The sequence below is a fragment of the Crotalus tigris genome, unplaced genomic scaffold, assembly GCF_016545835.1.
Source record: "Crotalus tigris isolate CLP2741 ecotype Arizona unplaced genomic scaffold, ASM1654583v1 scf7180000017568.12009008, whole genome shotgun sequence".
NCBI classification, from domain to species: domain Eukaryota; kingdom Metazoa; phylum Chordata; class Lepidosauria; order Squamata; family Viperidae; genus Crotalus; species Crotalus tigris.
Window position 1 is genome coordinate 3,368,563 of NW_024096478.1, and position 21,154 is coordinate 3,389,716.

The following is a 21,154-nucleotide window of genomic DNA, read 5'->3' on the forward strand; positions in this document are numbered from 1 at the left end:
TCCTAGAATTCCCCAGCCAGCAGCTGGGAGCTGAAGTCCACAGATCTTAAAGTTGCAAAAGTTGAGAAATATTGGCTTAATTTCTGAAAAGGAACTTCGAAGTTTACTGCTGTCCTTCTCCTAAATTTTAAAGGTAATGACTTAATGGTGAAGAAAATTTACTTACCACATAGTCAGAGGCACACAACTTTATTATTACTTTATATATACCAGGACGCTGCCCCGATCATGCCTGGAAAAAATACAGTCCCAAGCTGAAAATTTGCTAATTTTCTGGTGATAATTTGCATGTGATAGGAAGCCGATGGAATTTTATTGCTTTCTTGCCCTTCTGTATATTGTTCTGAATCAGGTTTCAACAATCTGGGGATAATACATCCATTAATGTAAAGTGAAGTTTTAAAAAATGCTGCAGTTTTATTATTTTTTTTTATACAAACTAAAACACCAGTGGTCATTGAACCCTATATTAAATACATAAATTAAAAAATAACCATCCATAAAACTTTACATACAGTAAGGATCTTCATCTACACGTTAATACATACAGTACATATACATGGGTCCCAGTGTTTATCAAAGAGTCATCCTGCCAAATAATTTACAATTCTCTTCTGGAAGTATAGACACAAAAAGGGGAGGAAGTTATATACAAGGAGATGCAGTAGAGAAAGTAGAATTGCAATCAAATAGAGTAGCACTTTCCTGAATTTAAATTCAGAGAGATAAAAAGGGGTCAGTTAGCATAGTCCAAATAGAAAATAACAGAGGAAAATACTTCGTTAGTTCACCAGAGCAACTGATTCCCAGGTGGCTGACTGCCCTTGAGAAAATGGAAATGTTACCACACTTGCAAGAAAACTATGCTGCGTTACCTTTCCACATGTCAAAAAGGGAAAGCGTGGTATTGTAAGAGTTGTGAAAAGTAATACTGCTGAGTTGCATATGAGGCTTTTTTACTGAATATTTGCCACACAAATGCACACACACCCCCTTTCATTTCAAAAGGCTAATTTGAGACATCTTTCTCAATAGTGATGTCAATGGAAGCCACGTGGTGTTGATGCTGGAAAAAAAAAATACTGTGGAGTTGTCAGTGAAATGTCAAATTGAAAACACAAGGAGCCAGTTGCGATGGCTTAATCCATCTGGCTTTATTTTATGAAAAATTCAGTAGGGAGATCCTTCCAGTGGGCCTGACCAGCGGGGTCTGGTGGGTTACAAATGCTTGTAGGATTAACTGTACACACATACAATGACTTCCTGTGCTAGTTGGTGCTATAGGGCCACTTTCATTAGGATGAAACTGCGAATTCACCTTCACCTTTCCCAGAAGCTTCCTGCCTCTGAAACACCCTTTTCATCCCGCAAACTCCTTCTTGGAAGTGGAAATATAGTTTCATAAGAGGTAAAAGCATCCTACTATGTACACAGAAATATATATATATATATATAATGTACACAAAAATATGAATGTATTGACATACATATGTATATAAGGGAACTAATGTTGACTTGTGGAGAGTTTGAGAGTCAGTGTCAAGAGGTGGATATTAGGCACAGATTGGGTTTCACTGAGCAGAGGGGGGAAAAAAGCCCCTTCTGAATGTTCTCCATAGTAAACCTTCATGTATGGAGCTGGGGTTTAACTATCCTCCTCCACAGCTTTAATCAAAAATCTGGTTGTACATATCAGAGAAAGTGGGCTGAACATGCATTTACAAAGAACATATTGCAATACTAAAGGCAGAGCTGAGAAGATTGTAGTTTCTTCAGCATGCTAAGACTGTTCCTTAGCATTTCCTTAAGTGATACTTTTCAAAGGATGGAGGAGCAATTGAAATTAAATTCCATGAGAATAGAAAGACACAACAAGGGACAAGTGTGACAAAAGACAACAAGCCATATGCTATCAACGCAACTCTCTTGCCCCAGACTGAAAGACCTATTTTTCTGAACTGTTAAAAGGATGAAATCTCAGTCACTCCATACAGAGGAAGTCAAATGACAAAGGCAAATTATGTACTGTATTGTCTGATGATGATATTTGCAGAATAGAAGATTTACATGGGTACAAGAGCAAATATATCAGTGATATCAGCCATTATTACCTAATAAAGTTATGTTTATATTTGGATGCAATTGCATGTTGACATGGTCCTTTTAAGAAGAATCACTTCCATCAGTGAAACAGGTTAGTGGTCACACAAGGCAAATTTGCATGTTGAAAACACAATTGAAACATAGAGCTGGGTATTTATTTATGACCCAATCCTATAAGAAAACCGAGACATTTAAGAAATGGTAGCTGTAAGCGCAAAGTCCCAGTGATATAAAGAAATCATACTGCTACATTCTAAGTTTCATGGAAGATGTTATATAGCTGTTGAATGTTTCTTCTTTTAAATATCACATTGTGTGTGTATGTCTTTGTCTCTGTGTTTGTGTGTATACATCTGCATGTTTTATTTCAGTTTTATACTGCACTAATGCTAGAGAGGGAAAATTTTAAACCAGTGTTTCTCAAACTTGGCAACTTTAAGCTGTGTGGACTTCAACTCCCAGAATTTCCCAGCCAGCAAGTTTGAGAAGCACTGGCTTAGACTGTCATAAGAATTCACTGTGTATATATCTTTTCAGTGTGTTGTAGTTGCCAGTAACTGGACTGAGGTGATCTATAACATTCTCTTACAAAACAGGAAATAGTCTGCACGCTGAATATTTCTTCCTCAATTATTTTAGAACCACAAAGGTATATAAGTCTAAGTGCTATTACTATTGCTACATGGATAAGTTTACTTGGTTCACTTTCCTCTACTTCCCGGTAGATGGACCACAGCAACAACTAGTATATCAAGTTCATGTGCTTATGGTCCTCCAGGCAGTAACAGGCAGCTTCACCAGTTTGCTGTCCTCCTTGGTAGCAAAAATACAGCAATAATATGTTAACTAGCAATTAGGACCACAAATCATATACTAAATGGTACAGGTGGCAAATAGCATACTACTACGCATATCTCCATAAACTTTCAGTTTCGTATAGATATCAGTCGTCATGAATTTCATCTGTAGCTTCTGGGATTCCTCTGACAAAGACTAGGGAATTATAAAAAAGAAATGAAAATAAGTATTTAATTTTTTTTACTGGAATCATTTGACAATAGAAAGCAAACGGCAGATGAAAAACGTCAATCACAAGATAGAAAAAAAATTGGGGTTTAGATAGAAAAAAATTGGGTTTTTGGGGAATATCATCAATTTTGCTGAATACGTTATATAAATAAATTACATTAAACTGTTTCATATAGAGTTGCTCTTTGGAAACCTAATCATATTCTGCAAGGTATATTACCGTATAATAAACGCAGAAACAGATAATATTAGAGAATCCTCAAGGAACAAGATCAGTAAAGGAAGATATTTTGCTTTTCAGTACTACTGTTTGCTTGTGTGCTGTGTGCAACCTACAATGCATTCTCATCTAACAAGGACAATTTCATGCCTGGACATTTCCCAGCAAGCTTTAGTTGCATGCTTAGGTCCAGAGCAGACTGGTACATGTGGAAGAATGTTCTTGAAGTTGGAGGCCAAAAAGTAACTTATCATTAAGCAATTCAAAGTTTGACATGTACCTCTTTTCTCTTTATTATATTTTTAGTTGTAATGGTCCTATTCAATGAAAATCTAAAAGGAAGGGACAAGTTCAAAGAGAGATATAGTTTGGATCTAAGTAAGATTTTGGAATTATATGATGTAAATTTATCAAAGTATATTAAGTATGTACTTTGAGGCATGCAATACATATCAAAATCTTCAGCGTACCAACTGGTTGACTACAAGGGCTGAATCCTTGCCTCCTTTGGAATTTTAGAAGCAGATTTTAGAAACCAACTTGATATGTTCTTTGGTTGATAGAACAAAACTGATTACACAGACTCAACTCAGAACTGTACTTGAGAAAGAACAGACCAAGAGATTCCATTGAGTAGTCCAGTTGTCTGCTATTACCATAATTGTGTGATAAATAACAATATTTTTTCTGGATGGCTAAATACTAATTGTGTTTAACTTAAAATCTAAAGTATCTGAAAGAGCCTGAGGGTCCCTTAGAGAAATATCTTCAAGGTTTGCCTGACCCTCTAACGAATTCCCAGAGGCAAAGTCCACCAAACTACCTGTGACCCAAACAAATACTAGGAAAGGATGGATTTTTAAAGAGCAGATATGAAGCCAGGTATGGGTGAATATAGGGCTAATTAATGTACTTGGGTATCAAATCAGGCATGATGATGAGCAAGCAGTAGATGCTCAAAATGTTCAGCCTTGCAATCTCGGATTGGAAGAGATTTCGCTAGATGACTTCAGACCGATTTTGAGTGCTAAGCTAAAGTACACTTATAAAGATGGATGCTATTATTATTGATATGAGTTCAGGAACAAACATCCAGAAGAAAAATAAGATTATTTCTTTTATTTTTAAATGTAATTAAATTATACAGGTTTATGGGTGACCGTCCAACCCTTGTTGGGCGGTCTATAGGGGGAATAAACATGTCTACCATATCTGGGCTGCAGATTAAAAAAAATCCAAGCAAAGAGATGCAGAAGACACTTTGTTGCCATTTGATTGGTCGTTTGGATTTTTACAGTCCAGATGTGGTAGCCTAAGAGGAAAGTACAAATGGAAAAATTGGGCAGTAAGGATTTTTGGGAGCAATAGTGGTGGGATACTAATCTCCACTAATCTCTCCTGCTGTCTTAAGTGCACTGATCCCCTTGCCCTGAATGCAAGGAATTAATAAATAGGAATTTTTTTTCAAATACAAGTCAGTGATTTCAAAGGACCATGAGCATGACCAAGAAATACTTCCATAAGGAAAACCATCAAAACTGAAGGTAATACCTTGTCACCTAGAAAAGAAATGCTGCATTAAGATACTATAGACCTTAATGCTACTTTCAGACCTATTCTCACAAAATAAATTTGCATTTTTACGTGCAGGCTTGCTAATCAAGAGATGTAGATGAACTCCTTACAATTCTTGCAGCCAGTGAAGAAAAGAAACATGATGAGGGAAAACAAAAGGCTTATTTCATTAAGCACATTAACTGCTGAATGAATTAAAAGAAGAAATTTTGTGAAGCTGAAGTCTCACTAAAGGTGTTTGCTTCTTCTCAAATGCCATTGTTTCTTACCCTTCTATCCCAGTTCCTGAATAGATATTAAGCAGCTAGTTAAATTAGTGTGGCATTCTTGGAAGAGTTTTTCATTTGACGTAACATACATTTCTAGCGCACAGTTCTTCATGGAGGGTTTTCATAAGACGACAGCATTGGTCCTCACAAGCACTGTCAGCCACTCTCACTAGGCCTGATCATCCTTGATCCAGTAGGCAGCAGTAGGTTAATGTCAATTATATCAATCCTGTTGTCCACCCAGTTTGAAACAAAAATAAGAGTTTTTTTTGTTCACATTGCAGCTGTCATTGTTCCTGAGTTTAAAAACAGAAAAAAAAGTGTCCCTGTATTAAGAAAGCCAATTTTTTTTCAAATGGATATTATTGTAATGGTCCTCTTAGAACTCTAAATACTTTGTCCCCTCAATTATTGAAGACTTTTATGGGAAGTTGATGTTTTATGTTTAAAATAATACCCCTGCACAGCAGGGATTGATAGTCTGTAGTCACTTTGGTTCCTTGCCTGACATACTTTTATTCAATCTGCTGAATGTGGCTTCTTGCTGATTTTTTTTAAAGAAATAATCTTAGTGATGTATGCTGCTGGGATATTCTCTTCTTCCTCACAGAATTCCTTTAAGTGCAGCTGATATTGTAGCTTTAGACAGGAACTGTCAAGTAACAAATCTTGAATAATGGCTTTAAACTGCATGGTGGGAGTGGTCTTGATTGCAGAATGTTGCTTTGTTTTAAAGTAGTTGTAAACAGTGTTCTTTTTGTGGGTTTGGAAGCATCTGCCTTCTCAGGACTTTTCTGTGTTGTTGATCAGTCTGGAAAATGAAAAAAAAAAAAAAGCACTGTTGAAGGAATCTGCATTAGTGAAATTTAATTACCCTGCAAGTTCCATGAACTCTAGAGTATCTTATATTGGATTAAAATAAGTTCTCATTTATTCTTTAAAAACTGATTATTGCATTTATACAACCTTTGCTCTTGAAAGCTCAAGGATACATATCCTGGAGCTGCTACCCAATTTATTCTTTCCATAATATAGGGTTGCAGAGCTACCAAAGTCACTCACTAAGCTCTGTGATCAAGGCTAGTCCTGCACATGGTTCTCTAGTCCAAGTCGCTATCTTAACCATTATATTACTCTGGATCCAAATTTATAATACATCAACATTTTAACATTTTGGACATACCTTCATAGATAACAGAATAACAGAGTTGGAAGAGATCTTCTAGTCCAACTCCCTGCTCAAGCAGGAGACCCTATACCATTTCAGAAAATGGATGTCCAATCTCTTCTTAAAAACCTCCAGGAATGGAGTATCCACAACTTCTGAAAGGAAGCTGTTTCACTTATTGTTATCACTGTCAGGAATTTTCTCCCTATTTCTAAGTTGATTCTGTTCTTGATTAGTTTCCACCATTGCTTTTTCTCCTGCCTTCATGTGCTTTGAGAATAGCTTGACCCCCTCTTCTTTGTGGCAGTCCCTGGGATATTGGAACACTGCTATCATGTCCTCCCTCGTCCTTCTCTTCATTAAACTACATACCCAATTCCAGCAACTGTTTTTCATGTTTTTGCTTCCAGTCCCCTAATCATCTTTGTTCTTTGCTCTTCTCTGCATTCTTTCTAGAGTCTCAACATCTTTGTTATACTGAGGTGACCAAAACTAGATATAATATTCCAAGAGTGGTCTTACCAAGGCAGAGGCTAATCAGTTTAGATTAAATGAGAGATGTTTGATCTGCTAAAAGTCCTATATGGTTCAATATTTTTCTGCCACACTGGCCATTCAGACCCATTGGAACTACACACATCAGAAATCAGCTCATCAGCTTCTTTTCATTTATGATTTCTAGCAATGTTATCTGGACATTGATTTGATTGACATTAACACTGGATTGTTTTAATAAATGATCTTCTTGCCCATTGTGATTCCGTGATAGTTAATACTATATCATCTACATAATATTTGAGCTTATGGTGGTATATTTGAGACTTGTTATTTGTCATCTTGGAACATTTTTGCCAATATTTCTACAGGAAAGATAATAACAGGGGAGAATGTAGATATCTTGCCTTGTACCTTTACTTATTTGAAAGAGTGGAAAGTTCTCCATTGACTGAAAATTTTCCTATGTGCCATTGATATATATATATATATATATATAATTTTGACCCAAGATCTGAACTCTTCTCTGGGGTTCATTGTGTTCAGCATATTTAACCTTTTATCATGTTGAAATACACTGCTCTCATGCTTTTATTCTATAACAATAGGAAATCATTAAATACAATGAGGTACTTAAAAACTATACTACGGTATGACAATAAATTGATTACTACAAATTACAGTTTTGTGTTTGAAAATGTAACTTACAAATAACTTATGTGAGGAAAAATAATAATATATGCACATGTATACACCATACACCAAATATACACATATTCATACAGACAATTTCATTGGGAAAGAAAATATTCCATTATGTATTACAATAAATAATGTTTTAGATTTTTAGGTGTGTGTGTGTGTATGTACGTACGTACACACACACACACACACACACACACACACATATATACACACTGTATGTAGGTCTTTGGTTATTTGGGTTTTCTCCCGTGTCAAATTGGAAGTGTCTTGGCGACGTTTCGATGAAGTCTCATTCATCATCTTCAGGCTGGTGCTTTCGGCTTCGTGCTTCTAGGAGCAATGTGTGATCGTAGCTGTTTCTTCCTTTTAACTGCCAGTGGGGGTATGAACTGATTGGATGAGAGCAGGTTAATCTGAGTTGCAGGGGGATGTGAGATGGTGAGCATTGCCATTGCTTGGCTTCGCGTCCGTGGCCGTGCCACATCTTCATGGTGAGAACCCCTCCACCATACATGAAGCAAACTGACACCCACCATGAAGATGGGGCACGGCCACAGACACGAAGCCAAGCAATGGCAATGCTTACCATCTCACATCCCCCTGCAACTCAGATTAACCTGAGCACAACAAAGCGCCCACCCAAACAGAACACTCCCCCAACCAATCAGAGCACAGCAAACCCCCCATCCAATCAGAGCACAGCTAAGCTCCTAACCAATCAGAACACACCTCCATCCAATCAGAACACAGTCAAGCTCTTATCCAATCAGTTCATACCCCCACTGGCAGTTAAAAGGAAGAAACAGCTACGATCACACATTGCTCCTAGAAGCACGAAGCCAAAAGCACCAGCCTGAAGATGACGAATGAGACTTCGTCAAAACGTCGCCAAGACACTTCCAATTTGATGCGGGAGAAAACTCGAATAACCAAAGACCTACATATATATATATAAGTGTTATGTATACGTACAAACACATACCTGAATTTTACTTACTAGGTAGCTGAAATTTGCTTTGATAGCTTTTGCAGAACTTTTGCTCTCTGTGTAATATGTAAAAAGCAATAGAACTTTGTGAAATATTTAACAGTTCCTCAGTTTATCCTTCCATTGCCGTCTCTAATATGAGTCCATATATTCACATAATAACTGTGCTACTTTGGAACTGAATTGGAAAAGAATATTCTGATATCAAAAAGGAAAGAAAGAATCAGCCTTACCTTTCAAGAGGCACATTGACATCAAGGCCAAAGAATAAAGGCAAGAGAGAAGAACAAGAACAGAAACAGAAACTGCAAGAAAAAATAGTTTTAAGAGGTCAGATCCTTTTTTATTATCATAGATATGGCGTATGATTTGAAATGAAATAAAATCCAATAGACTTGGTCTAAGAAATCATACAGGACTAAAATTTAAGGCTTTATCCTACTAGTTAATCTTCTTAGTGCTAATCTAATATTAATGGTTTAAGTTTTGGTGATATCATCTGATCCACAGGTAGCTGTTTTCCCATAGAGGAATTCCAAGTCAGTTCATTGGAAGGACTCAACCCACAAGATATCCTTGTCCTAAATTTCTATTTCCTAAGTTTCATTGAAACTCCCTTTTTGATTACATTAGTAATTTAGGGTGAATTATTTATATTTTTGCAATCAAACTTGATTAACAAGAAAACCTAGCAAAAGGATAGCATCATGAGTAAGCTTTTGTGTTATGAACTCCAGTTTTTTATGTTTAATCACAGTGTTTAGTCTTCTCCTTGAAACAACATCCATCATGCTATAAATGAACCATGCCAGTATTTTAATTTGTATTTTAAACTAAGATAAAATATTAGTTAGCTAAAATCCCCTGAATTTATTGACTGATTCTGAGAAAACAGTCTATTAAATAAAAGGGCAGATTGAAAAAAGAATATAGTACCACTACAGTATAATAATATTTTAAAGCTGGTTATTCTTATTGTGTTCAAACTGATATAACGGTAAAATAATGGGTAAAATCTGATTTCTGTTATTTCTTTATTATTATAGTGTGATTTTAAAGGGAATCTGAATGAGGAGAGAGATTAGATTCTGATATCATTTGAAGACACCCAAAAAATGACACCCAACAGTCAGAGAGAGATTGAAAACCCTTCCTGGTTAGTGGGGCACATAATTTGCCTTGGTTGTGTTCTTCCAAAGATCATCAAAAGGTTCCCATGACATCTCTGAAAATGGTGGTAGAGTATTGGTGAAGGGAAAGTTTTGCTTTTTTCTAATAGAATGAAATCCATCCATCCATCCATCCATCCATCCATCCATCCATCCATCCATCCATCCATCTACAAAACCCTCCTGGATTAGAATACCTAAGAAGAAAATAAAAATCACCATAATTTATTCACAGTACTATAGTAATATAACATTTCCCAACCAGATCTCTTCCAGTTGTTTCATACTCTTATAATCCACAGCTAGAAAGACCATGAAAACTGGAAATTGCTGGAAATTACTGGAGCTGAATAGTAAAAGTCTGATTCAAGGACAGTTGACTGAGAAATGGCTATGCTAAAATAACTAGTTGGAGCTCCTAGAGTTATAAAATAGGAAATTAAGTATTGATTTTTTTTATATGTAAAACAACCAACCTTTTCTTCCAAATCTTTTATCTGCCTCTTCTGGATGTCTGTTTTATCTTCTAAATCTCGGATCCTCTAGAAACAAATTGAATATATCCATAAATAATCAAATAAATGAAAACCCTCATTTCTTATGAAGTCTGATTAAAGAAAATTCATTTAAAACTAAAATTCACACCTATGAAAAATAAGTATCTAATTACATGGGTTTTAGCCTTCTCCAGGCTGAGGGACAAACTTGGCTTCATAATTAAGTGAAAGGATTTCACTTTAACATGGAGGGAATGTGGCCTATTAAAAAACTAACAATTTTAATTTGATTAAAATTTGTATTTACACGTTCATTGCTCTCTAATATGAGCCACAATCTTTAATAATTATTTAACCATTTCCCTCACATTTTATCTCAATAATAAATACAATGGAACCCATATATAAACTGAACCTCCCTAATGTTTTTCTATACTTCGAACCTCACCTGATGTGCCTGTTGAAGCAATTCCATTCTCTCTTGAAGGATCTGACAGTCATATTCTCTGCTTTTTCTCAGCATTTGCCTTCTCAATTTCTCTACCGCAGTTCGAAGTTCTTCCTGCTGTTTTTCACTCAGCAGTTCTCCAAACTTTATCACTGTTTCTTGTTGCAAAGCATTGTAAAGGGTAGCCTCAAGCTCCTGGATTCTCTAAGCAATAGCATAACAAAAATATGGAAGGGGGATACAATCTGGTCAAAACTATCTGTTTGTCTCTGTACGTATTTTAGATCAGAACCAACTAGAATTAATAGACAATAACTATGCTATGTATTTCTCTCAAACACAGCATACTACATTCAACGCCTCAAATCTGATGATCACTAATAGCTCCATATGACATCTGAAAGTAAACTTTTTTACTCCCACTACCTATCCTCCCTCCTTTTCAGGACATACCATTGGTTTTTCTATGCATTCCAATGGTAAATAAAGCTCTGTGTGGACAGTGCTTCACCCTGTTGAAGTTAACATGCAATGTGCTATGCCTTTGGGAGTGGAAATTCAGATATTCACTGGAGCTCTCCATTATGTAAGGAATACAAAAAGTAGTCTGACACATTATTTCATAGAAAGTTCTCTCTTTCTGTCTCTCTCACCCTTCTGTCGAGGTGGGGCCAAGTGACTGGATACAGCTGAGCATTTACTGACTGGATGCCCTTTCTGAAACCTACATGGAGTTGGCAGCACATATTTTCTCTTTGTGCCCTGATAGAGAAACATCTGATGCTGCCTAGGACTGAACTCTCAACCTCCTGAGAGTGAGATGAGCTTCTTCACCCTGCCTCTTTCTTTCTTATCTAAAAATCACATTAATTTGGAGTTTATTTTAACTAAACTCACATGAGAACATCCTACAAGCCCATGCATTTACCGCTGGAGTGCAACAAACTTGCATTCTGAAATGTACTTTTGTTTCCATCCTTGGCTTTCAAATTACCATATAGGCCTGATCAAGAGCTTGTTTCCTGTAGTCCAGTTCTTCTTCCAGATAACCTTTTATTTTACAGAACTGCTCCTACATTGAATGACAGTTTAAAAAAAATACTACCTTTATTATTATTGAAATAAGAAAATATATACAGATAATCATTAACTGAATCTGGCTTCCCCCATTGATTCCGCTTATTGGAAGGGAAGGTTACAGTTGGTGATCCCATGACCTGGGGGACAGTTCAACTGTCATAAATACATGCCAGTTGCCAAGGGCCCGAATTTGGATCACATGACCATGGGGATGCTGCAATGCTCGTAAGTGTAAAAAAACAGTCATATAAGTCATTTATTTCAGTGCCATTGTAACTCCAAATGGTCACTAAACAAATAGTTGTAACTCGAGAATTATCTATAATAATACTCAGACAAAATCAAAGCAAACTCCAGCAGGCAACTAACAATAAGCATAGGATACAGTAAAAACTGCCCTTGCCCCCATTCCCAAAAGGTTTTCTTTCCTACCATGTCACTTTCCAGTTCCATCATCTTCTGGTGCAGAGCTGCTTCAGCCCCCTCAATCTGCTGTATCCACTAGGAGGGGAAAAAAAAGCTATTATTAAGTCCCAGTTCCAGTTCCACTTTCAGGACTATAATATTACCAAAAGTGCTGTCTTTCTGTTTCGTCAACTGTAAACTCAGAGAGTAGAATTTTGACTGAAGTTGCTTATAGCCACTTGCTATCAGTTGATCATCAAGGAGAAGAGGAATGAGAAATGAAATCTGACTACTTCCTCTGACCTGGAATTGAAACGTATCTCCAGATCTATGATGGCTAGTTACAGCTGAGGAATGTCCTGTACATGATCAGAGGTGTATGGTTACTACCTTTTAGGTCTCAGACCTGAAAATATTTTCTAAGCAAAGTCTTGGCAAGTCTTAGGCTAACTGTGTGCATTTATTCATTTTTGTGGCTATTTTTGTCTTTCCAAAATATTTATTTTGTTTTGTGCTGCTATACTACTGAATGCTGACCATTTGTATTATTATTTAAACATATGCAGACTTGGAGCCATCAGAGACATCTGTCCTCTGTTTAAAGTACAGATTGACCTAGTTAGTGTACATTACTACAGCATGCATCATACTATGCTATTTTTCATAATTTCTCTACTTAAAAGACAAACCCAGCTAGCTGGCATACCTAAAATATATCATTACTTACTCTGTTATTATTCTATAATAAGGCTTCTCTAGACAAAGAGTTCTTATATCTAGAAATGTATCTATATAATTAAATACTAATTTCGTCAACATGGACTGGAGCCAACTGGCTAAAGCAAGCTGTGACTTGGACAATTGGAAAAGTTAAATAAAGCAAATTAAAATGGTTGCCTTAGTGGGAGTCCAACTTGAACAAGGTACTTTGGGTGTACTTTGGATAACATTTCATTGTTATTTGTTCACACCACACATACAGATTGCATATTTTCCCATTAATTGCATTTTTCTCTTCTATTCGTAATTCTGTATCATGTGTTAACCTTTTTGATTCATATTAAATAATATACATGAGATACAAAATTTTAAAATACCTTTTCTGCCAGAGATAATACAGTACTGGCTTGAATTATAGCCACTTGCTCTTCATTTCTCAAATTCTGAAAATTCAAGAGGCAGAAAATGAAATTAAGAAAGCAGCACTAGTTTTCCATGCAGACATCTGGTCAATATCAGAAAGTTTTATTCTGATGCATCTCTTCTTGATGCAGGGATTTTGATACCCTGAAAAAGTCCTAGTCTTCCACATTTACTTAGACAGAAATTCCAACCAGCAACCTATGAGCAATTCCCAAATTTCATTTTTGACTCTCTGAAATATTAAAGACTCAAAATTCAGTGGTAGATCACTGAGATTTTCAGCTACTTTTTTGCATGAAGTTAAGCCACAGAATCAATCCATTATGTTTTTAACAGATGTAACACTCCTAAAAATTAATTGCAAAAAATGAAAAGCATAAAGAGAGAAAAATCAAGTCAAAACTCTGTGTTATGGTTTCGAAGTTACTCCTGAAACCCTTGCAACCCAAAGCTGTTGATGTTTATTGTTAAAATATAAATACGTGCCTATCCCTGTGGAGGCACTGCTTAAATAGAAGAAACAGCTTTTCATGTATCAAGAGCTAGAAACACACATTTTTTCCATCCAAATAAATTGAAAGCTGTGGGCGTAGTGTTTGCATATGTATTTTACCATGAAGTCTGGAATGTTTAAAATGATAAACATAAAAAGTTTGAGCTTCAGGAAAAAAGTAATCTAAAAAGTAACACCCCAAGTAATTTGACTTCTTAAATAAGGTCTCATTGTTATAAATGTTAATATACGTTGTCTTCTAGAAAAAAAATAGAATAGCATTCATAGGGATTAAGTCTAGTCTTTTTCAACTTGGTGTCTTCTGGTTATATGTGTAAATAGCAGATTGGGCCAGCTCATTCTAGTCCAGTGGTTCTCAGCCTGTGGGTCGGGACCCCATTTGGGGTCAAACGACCATTTCACGGGGGTCGCCAAACAAGGCTGTCTGCCATTTTTCCCCCTTTTTCTTTGGCCACGCCTCTGGCACCTGGTGATGTATAAGTGGTTGGGGGTCACCACAACATGGGGAACTGTATTATGGGGTCGCGACATTAGAAAGGTTGAGAACCACTGTTCTAGTCTATTATTACACTGAGATCTTCATTTTTTTATTTTAAAGTTTCACAAATACTATGGAATACTATCTGAGTAGCCCATTAAGAGATAATTCAAACATGACAAGCTCTTTATTTATAAAAATAGGAAATAATGAGGGGGGAATAACGAATTAAATTCATTTATTTTGATTGATCTTTTATTCTGTAATACTACACATTTTCCAGATGGTGCTACACACAGTAAGAACTTAGCTACCTATGTCACTTACCCCATTGTCACCCAAGATGTCTAACTGCTTTATAAGGTCTGGAATGCTAACATCCTGTAAAAGAGATGTTTAAATTCAGAAAAGAAGGACCAAAGATTTTCATAAGCAATATCTATTTTATGATACTTGATGGTTTACAAATGACTTAGTATTTTCTAAGTGAAGGAGCAGAAAAGATCCCAAAACATTGTGGAAAGGAGTGAAGAAGACTTTAATTTACAGTTATCTACATGGGGTAGTAGCAAAGGAAAAGAAATGAAGAAGTAACTATTTGTGTGACATGCGTAGGGTGTAGACAATCAAATATTGAGGAGGAAGAAAAACATCTAGACTGATTCTTAAACATTTCTTTGCAACTCTAAGACTTCTACAAAAACATCTAACTTATTCATATCATCTAATGTTCAGTCTACACTATATATTTGTTGATAATCAAATTTTTCTTTCTGAATGGTATCAAATGTTTTCCCGCAATTGAGAGTAGACAATGCTATCCTAACATAGAAAATTAATTAGAATTCTGGCATGGCTCTGTATTCTCCATTGGCACTTTTTCTTCAAGGAATATTACATACTTCTATCTTCTAAGAAAGACACCAACAGTCCAATCTTTTGTAGATTTACCTAGAAGGCCCTTTTGAATTGAACAATGCATAGATTACAATATCAGTAGGTGTAAGTTCTTAAGCTGCTTCAAATTCTTACACATATACAATGAATCAAGAATTGTCTGCAATGAATTTAGAGTCTTCAAAATTATAGACTATATTCTTTGTTAGCAAAAACATAACCTGCTCTTCAATGCACATTAAAAGGAGGATCATAACATGCCCACTATCTGTACTTTAAGAGTCTTCTTATGCATGGAACTTAAGTTTTAACTTGAGATTGAAAATTGTAGATTACATATACAAGCTTTCTATAAACATATTTTTTTAAGATAAGATAAAATAAGATAATCTTTATTGTCATTTTTTTACTGTGGGCACAACGGCACACATCAAAAATGAAATTTAGTTGCCCGCTCTCGAAGTGAAACACATATATGACACACACCTAAACATACTATGAACAACATATGTATATAGACTCACATCTCTACATATATGTAGCAAATAAATATTAAATACTGTCCATCTTGAATATATAATGGAAGGAGGAAGCTTGAGAGTTCACAAGGTTAATGCTGTATGGAATGAAACTATGGCTGAATCTGGATGTTCTGCTACGGATACCACGAAGCCTCCTTGGAGAAGGTAACAAGGAAAACAGGTCATGAAGAGGATGTGTAGTGTCCCAGATAATGGTACGGACCCTGCTCAAGCAACGCTTCTGTGCTATGTCCGGGATGGGAGGGAGGGAACTGCCAATGATCTTTTTGGCCATTTTCACCACTCTGCACTGCCTTCCTGTCTGAAGCAGTGATATTATCTTGAATGTTTGTAGGCGGAGAACAGATTTGATCCCTTCTTCCCTCTCCCTCCATATTTTGAAAACTATCAAGATATATGATGTCACACTAAAAATCATAATTATATTTAATGCCCTCATGTTAACATACCTTGACACCTTCTTTCATACAGTAGATTTGTAGAGCACTTACACCATCAGAGAATGGATGGATTTGTAGATTAAAAGGTGGAGATCTTCTTTCTCTTTCCTTCAAACAAAAGATAAAGGTGAAACATTAAATACTTTTTGTTTGTTTGACTTTTTCCTCTAAAAAGTATTTTGCTTTTGGAGCAGAACCTAGTCGATCCAGAAGGAGTATTCTTTTGGTTAAAATTTCTGCCATACTTAGGGTTTAGAACAAGTTGCTTACTTTATAGTTACACTTACTTCTGATGAGAATGGTGTTTTGAGATTGGCCATCCCTATTCTCACTGTAGCAGTTCTCAGAAACTTTCAGGTTTCTGAGCTTGACCAGGTTGTTTTAGGAATTTTTTTTTTCTCAGAACAAAACATCCTGTATCCCTATTTTTCTGAGGTTTTACTCTGAGCTTAGGGCAAACTAGGGGATTTCATTCCATGTTGCTTTAAGTGTTGGCATGCCCCCCTGGTTGGGTTGTTTTTCTTTAAACTTAGAATGGGAGATATGTTTGCCTATGCGTGACCAATCTTTTTCTCTTCCCATTGTCCCATAGCAGAATATTTGCAATAGTTTTGGTTCCAAAGTGGAGCTGTTTATTTTTCAACTTGGAAATTATTTCCCCCACGTTTTGCACATTTCTCTATATAACTATTTTCTGAATGGGCATGCATAATTTGTTAAATCTGTATCCTATCTGCACTCCCTGACTAAAAGAACTTAAGGTAGCCTAATAGCACTCCTTTTATTACTAAATAATCATCCAAATTAGTTTGGATTGAAAGACTATGACTGGCTCAAAATCACCTATGACTAGGGGTGAATTGAACTAGAGTGTTCCTAGCCTAATTCAATATCTTAAGCACTATACCACACTGGCTTACTCCATTAGATTTCATTGCAGCTGTTTTGAGACCCAAGTACCAATGAAACGGTCTACATTCCTCGAGCCAAAAAGATAAAGATTACGCAAGCCAATTTCAGTTTTCTGAATATGACCAATATATGAATGTGTGTGTGTGTGTGTGTGTGTGTGTGTGTGTATACATACACACACACATGCAAGAAACCCAGCTTTGAATCCCAGAAGGGTATGGCTGGCTGATGAGAGCTAATTAGCTTGAAATAGCTATATCAGTCTCCCTTTAACTCTTTGTTAGCAATCCAAAAATTTAGCGCACAATGATGTCGCAGTAGCGACTGCTACTTGTGGATAGCCCTAGATTGGGCTGATACAGGCAAAAGATTTCTTTTTCCCATATTTTGGCCAACAGGGTGCATCAAACAACACTCATACACACACACACACACACACACACACACACACACACATTCATAAACATTTAAGTTTGCTCCTTTAAAATGTTCTCTGATCCCCCAATGTAAAATTAGCAAGTTCTTACTTCAAGTTCTAGATTTCGAAATTCCAAGAGTTCATTCTGATCTCTGGCATCCTGTAGCTCCTGTTGTAGTCGATTGTTCTCTATTTCCAATTTTTCTATCTAGAAAAAGATCTAAATATATAAATTGCGGAAATGATTCCAAGACTTACTTGTTTAGACATATATGACCACTGCTGTTCTGGCTCCCTCCTACAAGTCATAATCACCGAGAAAGCAAGCTATTCAGTTATTGTAATTTTATTATCAGCTTTTCTTGTGGGAGGCATAAAGTCTACAAAAGTCATAATAATTCTCTTTAAGAATAGGAAGAATACCTCAAAAGCAACTTGGCAAATAACAAAAGGATTCATATTTGCTGATTTAGAACTTTGGGAAAATTCCTTCTGGTTAAGACAGTAAAGTTTCAAAATTATCAAGGATAATTTTGAAGATAATTTTTGATGATTCCGCACCATCATTTTAAAATTTTATATGGTTATACATATATTATAAAGATTAGCATTTGAGAAAAATAAGCAGTCTGAAGGACCCTTGTGCAAAAATATATTAAAAAAATACTACCTCAAGATACTTTTAATCATATGGTCTGATGGTGCAATAAAAAATTGAGTTATTATTTAGAATTTAATTATTTCTTCAAGTCTCAAATGTTGTAATTAATGGACTGTTGCCTAGAACAGACCTTCTAAAATAAATGGGAGAAGTTAGCCATGACTAACAGTTTTCAATAGCTTAATCTAAAGATGACTAAATCTAATCCAACCCAGTGTGTGTGCAAATCATCATTTAGTGAAATTACAAGGGAATTAGTGGATTCTTATTATGGAGTCAGAATGTTGAATTGATTCTGGGACAAAATAATATACAGAAATTTCAGTTTTAAACACCACTCTGAATCCACAGTATCATATCTGTCAGTACAAATTGCCAAGCATTATCCTTCTCAGTGCCTAGCAGAATTCTTGCCCCCCTTCCAAATTATTTCAATTAAAAGAAAAGGGAAGTTGGCATGTTGGAAACCAAAGCACTTGCCTTAAGCACAATAATTTCAACTTGTCTCTGGGTTCCAGTCTTAGAACTATTATTCAAAAATTGTGGGTCAGTGTAGCCCAGTGCTTTGTTTGGAAGTGGGCCACCTTCCAGAAAGAAGACAAAGTAAGCTAAAGAGCAGAAACGATTCCAGGAAATGTAGGAGGCAAACCTCTCTTTGTAGTCACTATATAGGAACCTTGATGGCACAGTGGTTAGAATGCAGTATTGCAGGCTAACTCTGCCCACAATCTGGAGTTTGATCCTGACCAGATCAAGGTTGCCTCAGCCTTCTAGCCTTCCAAGTTTGGTAAACTGTGGACCTAGATTGTTGGGAGCAATATGCTGACTCTTGTAAACCTCTTAGAGAGGGCTGTAAAGCCCTATGAAGTGGTATATAAGTCTAAGTGCTATTCCTAAATGCTATTTTGGGAGGATACCCACAAGGTGTTCTCAGAATTCCAAATGTGCCCACAAAAAGACTGGCAATTCCTTTTCCAATCATTCAAGTATAAACATACCTTATCCAAAAGCTCTTGATTCCTCTTAATAAAAAGTTGCTTATCTTCTACCCAATGTGAGTCCTATTTTTTTTAAAAGAATAAGATATAAAGAAATGTTTATATATGGCTTTGTTAATTGGCTTTGTTAAATTAAATAGATTTAAATTACCCATGAATAAAATTAGATCCACTAAATGACTGATGTATGGTTCCAGTCCATTGAATCATGTCGACAATCATGATTCAGTCACAACTTCAGTCACAATGAAAAGAAAAGGCTAAAATAATTCAATAAGTTTGCTAAATTAATGGAAACAATTGTTATTGGCTATTATTGGAAGCATCAAAGTAGCTGCAATTCATACAAGGACATGAACAGTATATGGTCACACAGCAAGATACTTTTATATATTTATTTCCCGTTGTTTGCAAGCACCCTTTCAAATGCTTGATTCATATGTGCAAAATGTATCTTTCCTAGATGACAAACTAATTCTAATAATTTGCAAAGTATGAGGGTGAAGGTTCATTTTTTGAGCATTTCATTCGTAGGATAGGTCACATCTTCAGCGGAGTTTGGGGGATGTCAGTGTTCAGTGTTCTTCTGTTTGTAAGGATGTTGTGTGGTCAGTAGGTCTTAGTTGAATAGAATAGAGCTGGAAGGGATCTTAGTCCAGCCCCCTGCTCAAGCAGGAGAACCTATACCATTTCGGACAAGTGACTGTCTAGTCTCTTCTTAAAAATATCCAGGGATGGAGCGCCCATGAGGTCTTGTGATGGTGTGATGGTGAGGTCATGTCAGGTGAGGGTCTCATCAGGTCAGGATGTTGTAATAGGTCAGGTGTGAGTGTGTCAAGTGAGGGTCTTGTGGTGGGTCTTGTGATGGGTCAGGTGTGAGTCACTTGGAAAGTAATTGAGAAAAAAAGCATATTATGTGTTTTATGTCTACCTGTCCTTTCTGGGCCAATATTTTTTCAAGATCTTCTATTTTTGCTCTATATCTCTGAACTTCAGCTTGGAGTTGCTCCTGTGCCTGTTAAAAAGAAAAGATGCAGCTTCATTAACAATGTTTTTAGATTTCATCAAACTTCCTGAATTTCAAATTATCTTTCAAATATTTGTAGCCACTCTTTTTCTTTAGCAAGCAGCCATATTGCTTCTTTGTGCTAACAAAACAGTCCTTTTGTAGCTCTCCCAATAATATGAGTTTCAGACCTTGTTCCACTTTACTCTATGTTTTTAAATAACATTTTTTTTCTGTGACAGATACAAAGTTCTTAGCATGTCTTAGTCTTGATTACTTCAAAATGATTGGTCTATGTTATTGTTATCTGATTGCATGGAAATTTTTGTAATTTTGTTGTATGTTGCATGAATGAATTAGAAATATATATATATATATATATATATATATATATATATATATATATATATATATATATATATATATATATATATATGAATAGACAGATACATACACATGTTTAGGGAATGTATTTGGATAACAGCTCTGTTGACCTTGGCAAATACCAACCTTAGCTTCTCTTTCTGCGTCTATTATTCCCCCAGTTTGCTCTTGCAGTAATGCATAGGCTCTCTGCAGGGCCTGATATTCCTTTGTTAATTGTCTAAATCGCAACTCCGATTCTTCAGCTGCTAAGCTCTGAAAAAGAGAAAGTTTCAGATAAGTATTAAGTGTAGTAAAGGTAAAGGCAAAGATTTCCCCTGTCCAGTCATGTCCGACTCTAGGGGGCAGCACTCATCTCAGTTTCTTAGCTGAGCGAGCCAGTGTTGTCTGGAGACACTTCCGTGATTATGTGACTGGCTCATGGAATGCTGTTACTTTCTCCCTGAAGTGATATTTATTCATCTACTTGCATTTGCATGCTTTTGAATTGCTAGATTGGAAGGAAGCTGGGGCAAGTAACAGGAGATCACCCCATTGTGCAGCACTCAGGTCTTGAACCCAGAGTCTCAGCTTTACCAGCTGACAAGCTCAGCATCTGTAACTGCTAAGA

The 21,154-nt window shown here is 36.1% G+C and overlaps 1 protein-coding gene across 3 annotated transcripts in view; it reads right to left on the reverse strand.

Moving 5' to 3' along the window:
- Positions 1-392: 392 nt before the first annotated feature.
- The window catches only part of JAKMIP2 (janus kinase and microtubule interacting protein 2), a 95,143-nt gene continuing 74,381 nt past the window's right edge, over positions 393-21,154 (reverse strand). For 2 of the 3 annotated variants that reach the window (XM_039351888.1, XM_039351896.1), the window contains exons 10-21: positions 20,671-20,799; positions 20,086-20,169; positions 19,155-19,217; positions 17,605-17,703; positions 16,175-16,273; positions 14,614-14,667; positions 13,249-13,314; positions 12,179-12,247; positions 11,661-11,738; positions 10,667-10,870; positions 10,198-10,263; positions 393-6,007 (exon numbers count right to left, since the gene is read on the reverse strand). In XM_039351888.1, the coding sequence (XP_039207822.1) occupies positions 5,927-6,007; positions 10,198-10,263; positions 10,667-10,870; positions 11,661-11,738; positions 12,179-12,247; positions 13,249-13,314; positions 14,614-14,667; positions 16,175-16,273; positions 17,605-17,703; positions 19,155-19,217; positions 20,086-20,169; positions 20,671-20,799 (1,092 nt within the window). In that variant the 3' untranslated portion in view covers positions 393-5,926. Of the gene's footprint in view, positions 6,008-8,785; positions 8,858-10,197; positions 10,264-10,666; positions 10,871-11,660; positions 11,739-12,178; positions 12,248-13,248; positions 13,315-14,613; positions 14,668-16,174; positions 16,274-17,604; positions 17,704-19,154; positions 19,218-20,085; positions 20,170-20,670; positions 20,800-21,154 lie in introns of all 3 variants that reach the window. The other variant, XM_039351907.1, reaches the window with a different exon arrangement.